The sequence below is a fragment of the Solea solea genome, chromosome 18 (genome assembly GCF_958295425.1).
Source record: "Solea solea chromosome 18, fSolSol10.1, whole genome shotgun sequence".
NCBI classification, from domain to species: domain Eukaryota; kingdom Metazoa; phylum Chordata; class Actinopteri; order Pleuronectiformes; family Soleidae; genus Solea; species Solea solea.
In genome coordinates, this window is record NC_081151.1 from 15,594,184 (window position 1) to 15,612,924 (window position 18,741).

Below are 18,741 nucleotides of genomic sequence, written 5' to 3' on the forward strand. Positions count from 1 at the left end.
TCCTCATTGCCAACTTTCTTGCCACAAATCCAGCTCAATGTGAAAGTGATAAACTACTACTTCAGCAGTATGAGTCATGGGCCCTTTCTCAATACTCAAATATACAAGGATGTACTTGCGTACTTGGGAAGTACGTACTTGGGAAGTACGTACTTGAGAAGTACGCCTGGAGTACATACTTGCCAAGTATGGGAGTACACAGGTATGATTCTTCAATTGGAACAGCGTACTTCCTTGTTCTACTGTTTGAATGACGGGTGGCGCCAAGTGCTTAAGCCTCATTACCACCACCTACAGTGTTGATAAATTAACATGAAATACTTTAAATAAATGCATATATTATTAATTTCACATTTTAAATATTTAACTTAATGTATTAATATATTTTTATTGAAATATACAGTACCATGTGGAAAATAGATATATTACAGCAGTGTAGAGTAATATATATATATATATGTATATGTATAAATACATACATATATGTACATATTATATTTAAATACAGATGCAATGACTGTGCGACTAATATAAATCTAAAAGTCAAAGTTAAAATGAATAAAACAATAATAATATACAAACTTTCTAACATCAAACAGGTCAAAACATTTACATTAAATACAAATCACATCAACAACAAATCTATCGATCACACCAAGCATCTAATAACAGGGACATTGAGAAACGGCCATGGACTACTTATGGAAAATAAGTTTTTTATTCCACATCAAATCTTGCCCTCTGGTCAGGATTTTGACAGAGGATTATTTAAAAAGTACACAGTAAAAGTACTTCATATTATGCATGCAGGTAGTCTAGGAAGTACTTAGTTCAGTGGTATATGTATCTTGAACTACTCAACTTCACCACCAGCAGCTCTTCAGTGCGGTGTCATTACGATTACTGTAAATGCTGGTATTCACGCACTAGAAACGCACTGATTTGACCAGGTAAACGCGAACCAAGACTGGCTTGACCGCAGTAGGACAGGCATGGTCCACAATCAAAAGTCAGTCCAGAAATAAATGCTGGAGAGTCTTGCATGGGAGCTCAGAACAACCTGGCGAAGGAGTGAGTGAGGAGTTGGAGTACATAAGGAGAGCTGATGAGTAGATGAGGAGCAGCTGTGATCACAGGTGAGTGGTGTTTGCTTGATGAGTGTGTCTTGGCAGGTAGAGTGGGGTGGAGTCAGGTGAGTGGAAACTGCTGATTGAACTGTGACAAAAGGTGCTTTTGGAGTAAATCAGGAAATGAGGCTGATAATAAACTTGGTTCCTAGTTAAAAACACACTAGGACATCCTCATTACGTCAAAAAATAACAGAGAGTATGGAAGAAATGAATGAAATGTTGCAGCTCCAAAACAGGTTTTGAAGACTCAAGATAAGTGATTTGTACAGATTGTAACAAATCTAAGTACTAACTAAGAACAGTCACAGCATGTCATTCACAAATGTACCTGTGGTATTTGTGGAGGAGAAAAAAAGGCCTGATGGATTGTGATAACACAATCTGTATTGCAAATGATCCAGCTTGTCAAAAAAAAAACGACAACAAAATAAAACCTGTGCATGCAGGCACATACAGTAATTAGTGTCACTGCTGCTGTTACCTAGCAGCAGAGTTCTGACAACTTAATCACCAGGATGTGTCTGCAACTTGTGAAATTATAACCATAAGCAGCAACAATCAGGAAGGTGACAGATGCTTCATGCATTGTCTGCCGATCCTTTCTTCTAATCACTGGCAATGTGCTAATTATAGAGCATGTTTATGTGACTTCAGTTGCTGTAGCACCAATGCTAGTTAGGGAAGTCAAAGTTAGTAAGACTAGTTGTGATGGGCTTTGGAGCGGTGAATAACCTGCTGAATAATCTGCTGATCATCTAATCAGACACAGTGTAGCTACTACCGCATGCACACACACACACGCACACACACACACACACAGTGGGTGGGCGAGGCTTGGGTGTGACTGTCCTCCAGCAGGAATGCAGTCATGTGTGTTTTGAACTTTCTACATACTGTACAGTCTCGCTCAGGCTGATCTGTCAGATATGCACATTCTGCCTGACAGACACTGAAGACACTGATCAACCCTCATGATCTTGGCAGAAAGGAAAACTGATAAACAGAAAAAAATGAAGAAGACTAGAAGAAGAATACAAAAGTAGAGATACCAGATCAGTGTGGAACTATGTGAGGATTGGCATTCCTTTGGACACCTGGCACATTTTTGCTTGACTTTCAGGAAATCCCGCTCTGAATCTCCTTTCTCTCGTGGATTTTCTATTTATCTAGTTTTAACTTCAAACCTCCCGTGGGTTAAGACTGTGGATTTATTCAGGATTCATCAGCTGAAAGTGCCACAAGCTGATTTAACTGTCGCTTGTTTGCTCTTCCAGTTAAATCTGTGTCTCTGGAGTTGGATCATTTCTCGTCTGCTTCTTTCCCTTTCATGTTATATAAAACAGTTAACTGAAACTGGTTCTCATTGATTGCCATCTGGTACAATGTCGGAGTGACGTTGGAGCTGTGGTGACAGCAGAATGAATGATGTTCTTCTGACACCTGACTGATGCTTCACTCCCTGCCGCTCAACATGTAATCTCACTGGATCACATAGACGTGGATCCCAAAGGTAAGAAATCTATGATCCGCTGCACACTCACAGCAACATAACACCTTTCTGTTCTTATTTATACATGCATTTTTGTCATGGGGTGTCATTCACTTGCGAAATGCAGGAAACAGACATACAGTAATAATGATAATTTTCACTTACAACTTGTTCTTTCGTATATGTAACAGTGAGGAAAACCTTATTTTGTTAAAGAAATGTCAAGGGTTAAAATTGAAAACATGTAAAGACATAAAGACATAAATAAATGACCCAGCAATACATTAATAAATGAATAATTAAATTAAATAAATAAATAAATAGAAATAAATACACAAATAAATGAATAGATAATACATAATAAACACAATTTATTATCAATTGATAATGAAATATGCTACTTCTGCATTGCATGTATTTGTACATTCATATATTTTACATGTACTCATTTATTACTACATTATTTTTGCAATTATGTAAAATTATACATACACAGTTACAGTAATAACCAATGCAATAAATAAAATAGAAATCCACAGAAAGAAGAGGAAGAAGAAAAAAGGCAACCCTTCTTGAATTTTCTTACTCCAGACAATCCATACACAAATAAGCTGATTGGGTTTTATTATGTTTTTTATATTTACTTCTGTGTCGATTATCAGGCTTTTATCTCGATTAAATCTAAACTCAGAAAATGTGTAAAAACGGTTGTTCTGTATACACAACATCTATTGCATGTCTGCCCTGGAAGAGCAATCCCTCCTTTGTATCTATTTGTGAAAATGATTAATTTTTTCCCTTTTAATCTTCCTAATTTTTTTTTTTTTTGATCAGACTGAGGAAGCCACTATATGTAGTTACTGTAACTCTGATCTGGGAGTTTTGGCTGCACTTTAACCTGGAGAACAAATACAAGAATGACACTATCTGGCAGCATTCTGGCAAGTCCCCTACACATGATTGTAGGTCTCTTGCTCGACTTAAGTGGCTCATTATTCCCAGATTTGTAGCTTTTATTTCACCCTGCTGTTCTCCAGCATTTGAAGTTACATCTGAAGTCCATGTGAGTGTGCAGATATTTCCCCTACAGCCTCTCTGTGCCACAGTATTTTACCGACCTGTGTTTGGATTCTCAAGAGTCGAATGTTCAGTTTCAGAACATGTATCTAAAACAGTCTTTATGAAAAGGCGGGTTGTGATCCAAATGTATTTAGATTTTGAAGGACATGGATTTTCTTATTCTAACAGCAAAGACAACTGTCATGACCCCTGGATTAATATAGCCCTTTTCAGTTTATTCAGTTTGTACTTTTTGTTTTCTTTACCTGGGGTTTACCTTTTGCTTTGTTTCTGGTACCTTTTGTTTAACTTCCTGTCCTTGTCTGTCCAGTCCTAATGTGATTCACTGGTGCCCTATTTGTCTCACCTGTGTCTGATCATCCTCCCTCATTTTATTCCCCTTGTTCCCAGTGTCCGTGTTTTGTTAATTTCAGTGCACTTGTTCTGTTTCCTGTTCCTCGTTCCTTCATGCTTTTTGATAAGTTTCTATTTATTGAAGACTTCTTGTTTGTTTCCATGTTTGTAGCAACCTTGACAACAGTAGTGTCAGTCATGAGACTGAGTCAAGCATTTGTAAACATGGTACAAGTTTTTGGGGATTTTTTTACAATGAGCACAGCAGAGCCACAGACAAAACCTCATTGTGTGGTGTGCAGTGCAGTGATTGCAAGTCACTGAAGCCATTGAAAATTAAACACCAAAACACTTAGGAGCACAGTTGTTAAACACTATTGTTTACAAAATGTCATAAAATATATGTGGCAGATAACATCTTGGTAATGTGTATTTGTTGAAAATGTCGGTGAACTCTTAAGACTTCTAATGAACAAACAACCATGTCTTCAGACCAGGTACAGTCGTATGTTATGGCATTTTATATTTTATTGTTTTATTTTTATAGACATTATAAAGAAAAACTAACCCCCCAAAAAAACAAAAACGAAATGACAATGCTTTATTTTACGTAGCCTGCGTTTTCAACCCGGTTTATACAGTATAACCTATTGCTCAGTAACAGGACGAGGTCTTCCTTGGTCAAATTTCTCTCCACTAGCAGAATGAGACTTTTTTTACCGAAAGTCTTACACCATTAGACGATATGCAGCGTTGCGTTCAGGTGCAACTCCAAAAAGGAGGACAAGGCATTTAAATTCCGGACTGTCCGGCCTAAAATCGAACGTATGGCCACCATAGTTGCTGGTCTTTCAAACAGGGTTAGCTCATTTCAGGCTAGGCTACATTATGTTCAATGTAGAAAGAGAACAAAACCAACTAACATATTTCTCAGAAACATGCTTTGATAACATTTTTACTAAAGACAGTATTTTTGTTCATCGCAGATGCTCGCGTTTAGCCCATGGAAAGTGGGGCGAGGGGTAGCCATGCGATTCCACTACTTTACGGCGTACAGCCATATGGTACACACATGTTATTAAGTTAAAACGTATTAAAATTTGTATTACAAATTTGAATATAATTTGAATATTAAAAATAACGAGGAATAGATTTCGAATGGGATTATAGTGTTACCATTTACCACTGAGCTAAATAATCAAATTTAATAGAATATAAGATGTAGAATAATATAAAGAAATAAAACAGAGTGTGAGATCAGGTATATGGGTATAGAACACCAGAGTGGCATAGTCCCTAATTTTAAAGAGAATGGAACTGAGGACATGTACTGTACGTGTAGCTATGGTTGTATTGGTTTAAGTGGTGGTCACCCTGTAGCCTGGAGTGCTATATGACAGGACTACTGTTCTGTTGCTAACTCTGACCTTTGACTGCTGTGTGGAAGAGGGTCAAGAGAAACTGCACTTTCCCCTTAGTGATCAATTATATATTGATTCAGCCCTGCAAACTCTGAGCTTAGTGGTTAACCAGAGCATCGGCAGAAATTACAACACTGTCATCAATCTATATACAAACATGCACACAGTGCTGATCATTGGTTCAGTCCTGCAGCAAATGTTATGTAAAACCATGTGCGACTGCTAGGATACAAAATGGCTAGGATATTGGATGGATGGTTGGGGGAAAGATAGGTATGTAGGCAACATAGTTAGCAGTTATTGGATGCAATATTTTTATATAATTATTAAGTACTGTTCCCTCATTTCAAAACATAACCAGACTTAGTTTGTTTGTATCATGTAAGTGTTATCACATTGTCTTTTGAAACCAAGCAATGGATGGATGTCTCATTCAAGATGAAAAGTAAGGAACATTTTGACATCATCTGCACCTGCAGAAAATTACATTCAGATCTACACTACCAGTCAAAGGTTTGGACACACCTTTCCATTTGCTTGAACGAGGAAACTTTTGACTGGTAGTGTACATCCAATTTCCTTCTTCGACCTTCACATAACCATCCATCCAAAAGTTTAATAACTTTTGTGGTTATAAAAACTTAAAAATAGCAAGTATAATAAACTTGATCTTTCTAAGTGGTACCAACATAAGTTAGCAAGTTAGTCAGACTTACGTGAACAGTTGTGTTTACTTAGTGGAATCTAGGAAACCAATTGCACTAAGCAAGCAGAACAAAGAATGATAAGTTTGCAGGCTTATTTTATTGGAACAAAATGTAATTTTGTGCATATTAAGCCAAGGCCACTCAGTTTGTGGAAACAAATCAAATGACACAATAAAACAAATATGTAAGCCTTGTAAAATAATCTTTTATAAGCAAATCTTTCTAAACAAATGTAGGAACATATATTTTTCTCTGACGTTACTTAAGACTTCAACAAGGCTCCTTTTATCACAATACCATTTAATTAAGTTTCAGCCAGCTTTCAAGTTAAATGAAACACAAACAATCCATATGCTTTGAACTGTAACAAACAAAACAAAATGCAAAAATGGGTGGATTTATACAGGCAATCTGGGTATTTGAATTTCCCAAAACTAACAACTTGCAGTAGAAGTATCCCTAAAGATTTTGCAAGCACTATCCAGCATTTAAAACTGGGTGTATTAAAGCTTGGTTATATTAAAGTATGGTCTGCATTCTAAAGAAAAGGCTGCCAAATTATGCTCAAGTTGCCTCTCCAACGCATCAGTATTATCTGCCGTCAAATCCTCTTCTTGAAAATCAGTTGCGTCTTCAACGACACTTTCATTTTCAGTTTGGACAACTCCACCCAAAGTTTCTGTATGTGTTAAAATTTCCGGTTTAAGCTGCAACTGGCTATGTATCTGTCTGCCATCATGGTTCCAGCTTTTGTGGGCATTAAATGTAGTGTAGGCGCAGGTTTCAAAATTACAGTCCTTGTAAGGGCACTGTAGTTTTTGGTGCATCTGGATATGTGTGAAAAAAAATCTTTTTCTACACATGGCTCATTGAAGTCACAAAGCTGACATCGGAACACATATTTTGTCGCATCACAATTATCATCAATCTGGGAGTGTGCTCTTGATAGGACTTGAATGTGCAGGGGCACTCTTTATGAACACATGGTAATGGTGATATTCTTGTGTAACCACCATTTTTCAATCTATAATGTTTAAGTAGTTGCCCTCTCTTTTCACATATGAAGTTGCAAAACGGACACGTCCACTGCATCAGTGTTGGTTGTCTGTGTTCAAGCTGTAAAAAAAAAAAAAGTCACAAAAGTTGCAGCAACTACTTTAAGTGAAGACACTTGAGGTCAATGAATTTGTAATATCGTGTGAATGGCATGATAATGGCGGTTTTAGTTAGCTTGCTTGGCTAATGTTAGCTAAGAATAGCATTAGCCTATCTCCAGAGATATATGCTATGTTCAGAACAAAATTTCCTGCCAAATTGTTAGTTGTACGTTAAGTAATGAAATTATAGCTGACAATTTAAAGACTTTCAATAACTTACCAAGAGACCCAGAAAATGTGGTGTTCTTCCAAAGCTTTTGTCCACGGCTTCTGGAAACTTCCCTTGTGCTGCTCTACTGCGCATGTGCACTGCCGAACCTCTGTGTGAACTCCAGGAACAGAATGTTACAAGTCCAGTTTACTCAGATGAACTTAGTTTTAAACCTCTTTAAGGAAAAATGAGGACATACTTATATTCCATGAGTTAAATCAACAGGATAGGGACAGATAAGTAAAGTACACTATTATGATTCAAGTAAGCATAGTTATTACTTACTGAATAATCTACTAACCAAACATGAGTATCTCAAACTTACATTTTAGAAGTACTGAACAATGTCCGGTCTCCTTTGTGTGGCTCTCAGATGTGGCCACAGTGGACGGGGCTGTGTGGGCAAAGGCTTGTCTGGCTGCGCTTTATTTCTTGTTCATATATTTTATTGAATTTCACTTGCCGAAATGATGTCACACACCTTTTCAGGTGTTTAAAGCAGGGTTCTCCCTGCTGCTCACAGGCACATCCCTCTGCTCTTCAGCAGTCTGATGCAGCCCCACAGTCGCCCGCATGTAATTGGTTTTAATTATGTCACCTGTATTCTGGCAACAAAAGAAAAAAAAAAACATTCACCATATCATATGTATTTTAATGTGCTGAATGTTTAAATGGAGATTGCTTTATTCAACTTTGGATGAAAGTTGAATAAAAATTATGTAATGGTTTCTAAAGGTACAGTTTGTAACATTTAGCAACATTTATTAATGAAGTTGCATGTAACAGCAGAAAATCCCTCACCTCAACCTTCTCTTCCAGGTGTGTTGGAGAACCTACTTAGCCTTCAGTTAGGATCGAAACTCAAAAGATGTTTTGTTTGTCCATTGTGGGCTATTGTAAAAAACGAGATGGTACAAAAGAATAAATCTGGGGTAATTATAATAATAATTCATACAATCGGGTGATTGCACAACAATTAAAAATAATTATTTATCTTCAATTTCTGTAAAATAAAAAAATATTTCACCTAAATTTTACACACTGGGCCTTTAAATGATACAAGCATGTATCCTTATGGATACATTTGTTCAGCAAATAATAAAGTACATATAAACGTTCATTCTCATTTGAAATTATTTATAGGTCTATGTAACCAGTGAAGCGTTAGTTATCATTGGGTATCTATGTTTTTATAACTACAACTTTCCTGCTATAGTGGTGGGTGTGCCCCTGCCTGCCTGTTTCAGCATTCTTCATGCTACACGTGTGCTGCTCTTGAACCACTTGTTGGCCCAGTCTGTCATTTATACTAACCTGTTTTGTAGTGTTTTAATTACTGACACTCATTAATCAGAATAATCTGGACATTTCTAGGCTAGACTGGCATCATTGTCACAAGGAGAAAGCAAAATAAGGTATGTTAGTAAATAGGGGAAGATTTATCATTCTTTACAGACAAGCTTTTATATTAAATGATACTTATACAGTATTCATTTCAGCTTTCTACGTTTTTGTGGAAAACAAAAGACAAAAGTTCCCCTTACATTACATTTCATTTACATTAGTCAATGAGTGGATATGTTTAACAGAAGGAGGCCTTAAACCAAACCAAGTATGGTGTAAACATTACATCGTTGAAATAAACCAAGAAATCAAGTTAGGTATAACCTCAGGAGTTAAGGCAGTAAGTGCTAAAATAGCATGTTAGTGTTAGAAGAGGAAGGGTGTGCTTTCAGAGAGACGAGTCTTCAAAAGGCTGGGGTGTTTCAATTGATACCCAGCCATTGATAGCCATGAGGTGGAACATGTGCCCGTTTGAAAGAATGCCAACCAGAAAGGCATTGCAGTGTTCAATGCAAGAGATGAACATGACAGGAACCTAAAAATCGCTTATATACTGAGTCATTTAAGTCTTTGGTGTTGGGATGAGAGATGAAGAGATTATTTTGATGTCCATGTCATGCTGGAGGTTGATTGGCTGTGGTGACCAAGACTTGAATCTAGAAGAGGTCTAGTGGAGGTACTATAGATGTGGATAAAGCTGAGCAAGACGCCAATATTTATAGTGTTACTGTGGGGTCATTGTGGAGGAATGACAGGTGAAGTTGGATGTCATCTGCATAGCAGTGATATAAGAAGTAATACTGTAAGAGAACTGGATCCAAGGAAGTTGTGCATGTAGCAAAGAGAAGGGGCCACAGCAAAGAGCTTTGTGGGTGTATATAACCTGTTTCATGTCATGAAACATTAGAGGAATGTTTAGTGAGAAAAGATTCAAATTAATAAACCACTTTGCCTAGGATTCCTATATTGGAAGGAGAGCAGACCAAACCTTGATGTTTCATAACCATAAATAGACTCCACATCACTGCAGGAAACAGACAAAATGGCAGATTAAGTTAATGGTACATATGGGATCCTGCAGACAATATCTAAGAATTCCCACTTACATTTAGTTATTTTTGACCATACACTCACAAAGGGACACACCTTTAAAGCCTGTTCTGGACGTGCACAAATAAATACATTATCAATCTTTGAACACCATATATGCTTAGTATGAGGTCAAAGAATTGCTTGACATTCCTCAAACCTAAAGTTCAATGGTGAGTGGACCTCCTCTGCAAGCACTCACTTTGTGGGACAACCAACCTGAGGAAATCTTCATTTAAATTCAAAGACACTTTGTGTAAGAATTGTAGTATTTAAAACATGTATTGCTTTTATAATGTTTGTTTGTTATTGAGATTTTGATCTTTTTTGATCCTTATTGTGTGCTTTAATTGTTTTATTCAGTTTAGTGTCTGTTTAATGTTTGTCTTAAATTGTTTATGTTTCCCTTTTATTATGTGTCCTGTAAAACACTTTGTAATTATCTTTTGTTTGAAAGGTCCTTCACAATATTATGATTATTATTAATACTACTACTAATATTTGACATACTTTTCAGGTTACCAGGTTAGGTGTAGATTGTCACAACACAGAAAGAAAAACACACACAACCCCAAGATACCACAAAACAAATCACATAGTAAATTGTGTAGAAATATACTTGAAAAAACATATTCAGTGACTATGAAATACTATTGGTACCACGACTCAGATCAAATAGCAAGTACTAATATAAAGCTGTTTAGCCAATACAATGAAACTATTATGTAGTGCAACAAGCTAGTGCTGTGCTGTTTCTATCATCAATCTACTTCCTAATTAAATAGCCAAACACAGGGCTGTGTTGTCAGTGCACTGAACCACACCTCATGACTAAGATGTACGAGCAAGGGCTGTTCCAGTTGAGGCTTGTTCATCACACCCAATTGGAGTGGTGTGTCTCTTTGTGTGTGTGGTTTTTCTTTTCTTTCTTGTATTTGTTACCTCAGGACCTTTTCTGGCATAACCACTGACCTTTTCAGAACCAGTAGCCCTAATGGAGACCAAACCTTGTCGTTCTGAGGAACAAGTTTAGGGATATGTCTTAAATTGTGGTTATGTTAAAGTTAAGATTTGGTATTCAGTGGCAATGTTTGAAAGGCCAAGAGAACAAGAGACATGATTATTAGTATTAAATGCTTTGATTTGTTTTTACTTACAAATTAAATTCTTACCAAGTGGAACAACATAAAATATTACATTAACTACACTAATTTGTAATGTTTATTGAAAACTTGAATAACCCAAATTTGTTCTAAGATCAATATATTGTCAATCAGATTCTGATTCTAATCCAGAGTTCATGTTTTAAAATGGCTTTAAAATCTGTCCAATTTCGACTGCCTATATGTTTTCACATACTTGGGTTTTTCAGTTGTGCACTTTGATTAGTTTGTTCTTTTTTTCCTCTGTAGTTTCTTTCCTTGTGTATTGTATTGTTTTTCTTTTCCTTTGTAGTTTCTCACTTCTTGAGTTACTTCCTTGTCTCTCTCTCTATCCTGCCCGTGTATTTAGAGTCTCTTTGTTGAAAGGTCTGTTCTCTGTACTCTGTGTTTGGTGTTTCCTCCAATTTTGTTTCCCCACTGCATTCCCAGTGTTCCTGCATTGATGAATCTTTATCTACCCGCCTTCTTCATTTGGACTGTAATTAAATGATATACTTGCTGTATTTCCTTGTTCCTGGATCTGTATTTGTATCCTGACAGAGGATACCCCATTTCAATGGAAATGTTAAAATGCTCAGTATATTCCACTGTATCATGTGTCAAAGTGAAAATTATAGTCCAATGGCAGTCTGATGATAACAGACTTGATGTAGGGAATCAGTTCAATGGTTTATTCAAAAAGCAGGTGGAAGACTGGAAACCAGTCCAAAGCAACAAGCTAATCCAAAGTTGGCAGGTCAAAAGTCAAAACAGACAATAGTTAAAAGCATTTGAAAAATGCTTAAAATCTATGCACTGAACCATAGGTCTCAAAACTTGCAGCCTGGGGAACACATGTGGCCCCCAATCAAATTAATGCAGACTGCCACTTGCCATGGTTACAGGTTACAAGGTTATCAGGTTACAAGGAGTCATTTATATATGTTTTTGTTATTTCTAGATTCATTTTGCATCAAAAATATATTTTGTGTATGTATTGTTTCTTAGCAAAACAAGCTCTTTTTCACAAATTTTACTGCAATATTTTTGATGGAAGTGTGAGAGTGGGTGGTTGTTTGTCTCTGTATGTGGCCCTTTGATGGACTGGTGAACTGTCCAGGGTGTACCCCACCTATCGCCCTATGTCAGCTGAGATTGGCACAGCTGGAGGATAAAGTGGTAGAAGATGGATGGATGGATTTAAATGGAATATTATAATGTAAATCACACCCACTGAACAGTTGTTTTTTGCCAAACAGTTTGCCTTTTTCACTTGACAGGCCCTCTCCAAATCAGACTAGACACTTATTGGTCCTCAGGCCATTTGAGTTTGAGACCCCATGCAATAAACAAAGAAGATCTGACAAAGAAAGAGGAAGATATACAAAGAGAGAAGGGAAGACAACAAGGCACAGGGGATACACATTAGAGAGGAGGAGACCATCACATAAGCGGGAAACTTCAAAATAAATGATAAGAAACAAATCAAGGGTTTCAAAGAAAGCGCTAATAACAATCAACATGAATTCAGGAAGATTGGTGAGTCATGTCACTAGGAGGGTCAAGCGTTCATCAAAAATACTAACTAATAACTACTAAATAATAACTACTATAGCCTAAAAAAGTCATGAACATATCCATGCCACTTAGAAAAAAACATCCTTCCATTATCTACTGTTTAAACTATGAGGGTTGCAGGCACAGTTTGTGGTAATCCCAGTTTAAAGTGGGTTGTAGGGTTTACCCTGTACAGGTCACCAGCCTATTAAAACAAATGTGCTAAAACTGTTTTCCAGTTAGTTTTGAAACCTAATCACATTTGTGTTATCTTATTTTTCAATTCATGAAAACATAATAATGGATATGATGTGCATCGATAACAGTTCCTGCTTTTAAATCCTAACAGCTAATACTTCTGTGGAGGTCCTCCTGTAACCATGGCGTCCCGAGTGAAGCAGCCACAAGGGCGTGGCCTGTCCTCTTTCTTTCCTTGCTGCTTCAAAGGAGATGATCAACCAGAGATCACCTACTGCCATGATAATGTTGTGTCAGCACTGGAGCCCACCCTGCCCATGCCTCCTCTTCAAGAACTGGACTCTATGTTCACTGAGCTGGTGGTGAGTATAAAACCAAAAGTCAATGGTCCTACTCTCTAGAATTTCATGACTATTTATTGGCTTTCTTCTTCTTTTTCACATCCTTCCTTTCCAACCTCACTGTCTTCTTCTGCCCCAGGATGAACTGGACCTCACAGAGGAGAACAGGGCTGCCATGTTTTCTTTACCAGCAGAGAAGAAATGGAACCTCTACTGCAGTAAGAAAATGGTAAGAAACTGTTTGGGTAACCAAAAGAGATACTGTATATCCCGCCACAGTCAGCAGGTTCATCTTCTTAAGCTCACTGCTCATAGACTTCTGTGTCTATGTTGTTTTCAGGAGGCCGAGGAAAATAAAGGAGCAACCACCTGGCCAGAGTATTATATTGATCAGCTCAGGTCCATGGCTGCGGTGAGTCACACACAATACTGTGTCTTTGTCATGGTGTTGTGATGTCTAACATGAATACTGCCAAGCTTTTTAGTGGGGTTACTAAAGCTTTTAGACAAGCTTCTTGTTTATCTGAAAAGCAAATATTTTCAGTGATCAGTCTTCTTAGCATTAATTTGACATTAATTTGATTGTATTGTACATATATATATATATATTATCATATTTCTGGATAATGGACGTTTTGGTGTTTTATACTAAAATTGGTACCACACTAGCACGACTGGTCCTCAAGGGGACCAAAACCTGTTCCTAATAAGGCGGTCATATTTAGGGCTAAGCGTTAAGGTGTGTTTGGAGGTGTTTCGAGTTAAGCATCAGCTGGTTAGGGCCAATTAAGCCAAACTATTAATTATTAATTAATTATTTAGCCAAATCATTTCTATCACTTGCCCTGAGTGACTATGTAACCTATTTGCAATTCTGTTTCCAGAGGAAATCACTGCTGACACTGGAAAATGAGGATGAGCAGGGAAGACTTAAAATCGTTGATGGTCTTAAAACGGCCCTGAGGACACAACCGATGAGGTACAATGTACAAGTGAATATTTCCTGAAAGCTCTCTTTCATTTTCTCCTGTGCTCAACTGACCTCAGGAATAACTGCCACCTTCCACCCTGACTGATGTTCCTCAGGTTTGTGACACGATTCATCGACTTGGATGGCCTGTCTTGTATCCTGAATTTCCTCAAAACAATGGATTACGAGACTACAGAGTCTCACATCCACACCTCACTGATTGGCTGCATCAAGGCTCTGATGAACAATTCTCAGGGTAGAGCTCACGTCCTGGGTCACTGTGAGAGCATTAACATCATTGCACAAAGTCTTGCCACTGAAAACATCAAGACAAAGGTAGGAATTACATTTTCTGGAACTATGGGAATTAGTAAATGCAGTTTTTGTGTGTGTATGCTTGCTTGAGAATGTTCACTGAATGGACCTATGGGTCAATGGGGCCATGGTGGCCTGTGTTTCAAATGATAGTTCAGGTTTGTGCTGAGAACCAGGCTGAGACCAGTGTTGCCAATTTAGCAACTTTGTTGCTACTTTTTAGACCCTTACCTCTTTTATAGGGGAGGATAAACTCAGTAGAATTAGCATGATCCATGTTCATAGATCAAAGCAGTCAGGAGGTTTGCCTGTTAGTTTGTTTCGAGATGAAAGAAGAACCAGAAACGCCACAATCGACACCTTCTTTGAATGATCATGGTGTTGAGGAAGGAGACCACCCCTGGCCCTACTTAGAGTCTGTGTTTTCATTTGTGGGCGTAAAAGACCATTCATATCGAATGAAATGCCTACTCGGCCTCTCAAAAGATTGTGAAATAATGGCCTTCAAAAATTCACCTTCGAATTTGAAGAAACATATCAAGGTAACTTAAAAAAAAAAACTACATAACACAATACTTCTACTACTAGTACATTTTAAGAGTAGTAGATTTTAAAATGGACTACTTGCAATAAATACAAAAAACATTGAATCCTTTAGTACTTCCACTTAAGTGTGGTGCTTAAAGAACAAAAGAACAACAACAGTCCCTTTTTCTATAAAAGGCTTTTATAGATCTTTAGGTAACCCTTTATTTTACAGTCCACTAATTACCTGGTATTTACTGAGAAACTAGATGGTAACAAAACATAGTTAATAGGAAAGTTCCAAAATCATTTTATGTAATTACTAAGTTAGTACCTATTAAGTACATGGAAACATACTAGATAGATACTAGAAACTAGATTGTAATACAATCTATGTATTAAAAGTACCCATACAGAAAAGATAGTAAGTACTATGTTATTACTTAGTAAGAACATGAAAAACTACCAAGAAACTAGATGTAATACAATCTATTTACTAAGAAAGTACCCATACGGAACGGATGTAAGTACAAAGTTCTAACATACTAAGTACATGGAAACATACTAGAAAAGTAGATGGTATTTCAATATACATATTAACAAAGTACCAGAAAGAAAGATTACAAAGTTATTACCAAATAAGTACATGGAAACGTACTAGGAAATTAGATGGTAATACAATACACATATTAAGAAAGTATCATAGTAAAGGACAGTTAGTACTAAGTTATTACCTAGTAAGTATCTACAATACAATATGACTCCTAACAGGAACCTCTTGACAACGAGTGAGATGTTGTAGCTGTAACTAAACCCCATGTTGCTCCTGATGGCTGTGCTGGCAGCATATAAATGGGTATGAAAGATTGGTAAATGGGTTAATAACAAAACTGTAGTGTCAAGCAACTTTTAGTGGTCATCAAGACCAGAAAGGCACTGTATAAATGCAGACTATTAACCATTGTTCATTAAATTAAAATAGTATCTGTGAAGATAGGTTTTGTTTTCTCATCCCTTTATTTATATCAATCGCTTTACTAAAGGCACTAACTAATTGAAATAAAAAAAACATGCTTATTAGACCATGGTGTGTTCTGATGACATCTTGCAAAATTTCAGCGAGTCCTGTGTCCCAGGAAGCACAGAAGTATTACACAATTTCAGTTTTCAGTAAGAAATGTCCAATGCTGAGATAAAGCAGCAAACATATTCTTAAGATATTGTACACTGGAGCTGGCAAAGATTTTATAAGGTGAGTTTTTTGTTAAATGGCATTAATCTGTTTTCCCTTGTGTTACTGCTGGCAGCCATGTTTTCCGAGTGGGTAATCATTTCTCAAGCTTGTTTTCAGCACTCAGCACTATCGTTTTTTTTGTAACTTCAAAAATGGCCTACACACTTACTCCATTTCCACAAAAGAACATTATGAGTGGACCTGTCTAAGGTGAGAAGGAATGTTCAACAACCAGTAAAACAGGTAGCCTACAATGTTTTGCAAAAAAACAAACGCAAACATAAAACACCACAAAATGGTATGCGAGGTCAGTAGGTATTAAGAGATTCTGAAGTCCGCCAAAATGGCGTCCTTGCCAGAGCAAAATCAATTCACTGGTAGTCTCGGCTGGGTTCACCCACTTAAAACATTCAAACGCCCTATAGGCTTTATCAAAACCTGAATAGATTTACCACCCACTTATGGCAACATTCCTCATCAGTAATCACTGTTGTCATCTTATTATGTGTAACTGAAATTGGTCTCTCTTCACAGGTTGCAGTGTTAGAGATCCTCGGAGCAGTTTGTTTGGTGCCAGGAGGCCATAAGAAAGTACTAGAAGCTATGATACACTACCAGAAGTTTGCCTCTGAGAGAACACGTTTTCAGGTCTGCTGCTGTTTATTTAATATGTGGGCTTCTTTAACATGTTTATGGAGACATAATTACAATAGGACAAAATTTGAATAAGGAAGGATCTGATATCTTGACACGATGGACCCAATGTCCAAACAGAAAGCAATAGATTTCTTGAGAAGTCACTTGAGTTTCCATAAAAATCCTGAACCTGATAAAAATGTTAAGTGCATGTCAAAGCATGGTATTCAAAGCTTTCTTTGGTCATTAATTATTTAAAGAGAAAGTTTCAGACTTATACTGCAGCAATGACGATAAATGTGGTACAGGATTACCACATTAGTCATTTGACCAACGAAAGAAAACAGGATTACATGACATCACTGCTTGGGAAACTTAGTGACTGAGGTTTAAAATGTCACAGTGATGAATTCTAAACTAAAGTGTTGATGTATAGCTGTAACATGTTGCCAGAAGGAGGAAATCAAATGCATTGCATTTTCTTTGGTAAAACATAACTGATCAGAATGTGAATGGCTGTACACACAGTAGATTTCCAAATCCTTTGACAGTCACACTAAGCACTAGTCTACTGTCAGTTAGTTAATGAAATTAAATTATCCTTTATTTTCATTTCAACAAAATTTCTAGGTTCAATAAGTGTCAACTGATTATCTGTTGACATTACTGTATACTGAATACATTGTTGATTACTGCAGGGGTCTCAAAGTGGCGGCCCGGGGGCCACATGTGGCCCTCCAATCGATTTCATGTGGCCCTCCAAACAATATGAAGTTGTAATGAGTCATTTCTATATGTTTTTATTTTTAAATGAATAGATCAATTTTGCATCATAAATATGTTTTTTTAATGGTTGCATATTAAAACAACCACTTATATTTTGAAATTATCCAATCCAATCCAACTTTATTTGTAAAGCACTTTAAAACAAACACAGTGGACCAAAGTGCTGTACAGAATAATGGATAAAAGACAGAAGAAGTAAAAGACGGAAAAGCTCACACGAGGCAATAGAGTACATATATAAAAAAAGGAATTAATATGCAACTGTTGCTTTTCCCAAAAAAGTTGGGCTTTTTTTTTACTTGACTGGCCCCCGACGGACCAGACGAGACCGTCAGTTGGCCACAGGTCATTTGATTTGATTTGGTCGTTTGAGACCCCTGTGGTAGAGAGTCAACAAAGGACTATCAAAATAAAGTGATACTAATTCATTCTAAAACCTTGAGGTTTTCTGGTTTGTGGGCAGACCCTGCTGACAGACTTGGACAGATCCACAGGCCGCTACAGAGATGAAGTCAATCTGAAGACTGCCATCATGTCCTTCATCAATGCTGTGCTCAGCCAGGGAGCAGGAGAGGTAAAAAAACCCAATCCATCTCTTTTTTTCTTTTAAATGGATCTCTGTATTTTCAGAACGATCAGTTTCTCATGTTACTCTGATATCAGTTGGATAGTGATGCAGTGTAAGGATTCTTTTGGTGTCTTCCCTTCCTTTCATGTGCATTCTTCACAAACTCAAAAACCCAACAGAAAACCAGACAGCACTGCTGAAAGTGGCGATCACGAGTGGGATCACAACCCATTCCGCCTTATTTTTGTTCAGTGTCTGTGTCAGACGGAGTCTGTGCTCTGGTCATGCAAGAAATACTGAACGATTCTGTGAAGAAATCAATTTAATTAACTGACTTTAATGATTAGGTACACTGAAAACAACTGCACTAAGTCACTAGTTTGTGTGTGTGACATATAAAACAAGGCAATCAGGCATTCACGCAACAAGCCCTTTTTTAGAATAAAAAAGGGTTATTCTAAATTCTAACAAGCCTTTTTCGGCCTCTGTTGCTCATATTACAAGCAAA

The 18,741-nt window shown here is 37.1% G+C and overlaps 1 protein-coding gene across 1 annotated transcript in view; it reads left to right on the plus strand.

Annotated features, from left to right (window-relative positions):
- Nucleotides 1-2,042: 2,042 nt before the first annotated feature.
- The window catches only part of daam1a (dishevelled associated activator of morphogenesis 1a), a 70,144-nt gene continuing 53,445 nt past the window's right edge, over nt 2,043-18,741 (plus strand). Inside the window, exons 1-8 of the mRNA XM_058615269.1 lie at nt 2,043-2,640; nt 13,010-13,220; nt 13,339-13,428; nt 13,540-13,611; nt 14,084-14,178; nt 14,286-14,505; nt 16,778-16,891; nt 18,129-18,239. Coding sequence (XP_058471252.1) covers nt 13,041-13,220; nt 13,339-13,428; nt 13,540-13,611; nt 14,084-14,178; nt 14,286-14,505; nt 16,778-16,891; nt 18,129-18,239 — 882 coding nt within the window. The 5' untranslated portion in view covers nt 2,043-2,640; nt 13,010-13,040. The remainder of the gene's footprint in view (nt 2,641-13,009; nt 13,221-13,338; nt 13,429-13,539; nt 13,612-14,083; nt 14,179-14,285; nt 14,506-16,777; nt 16,892-18,128; nt 18,240-18,741) is intronic.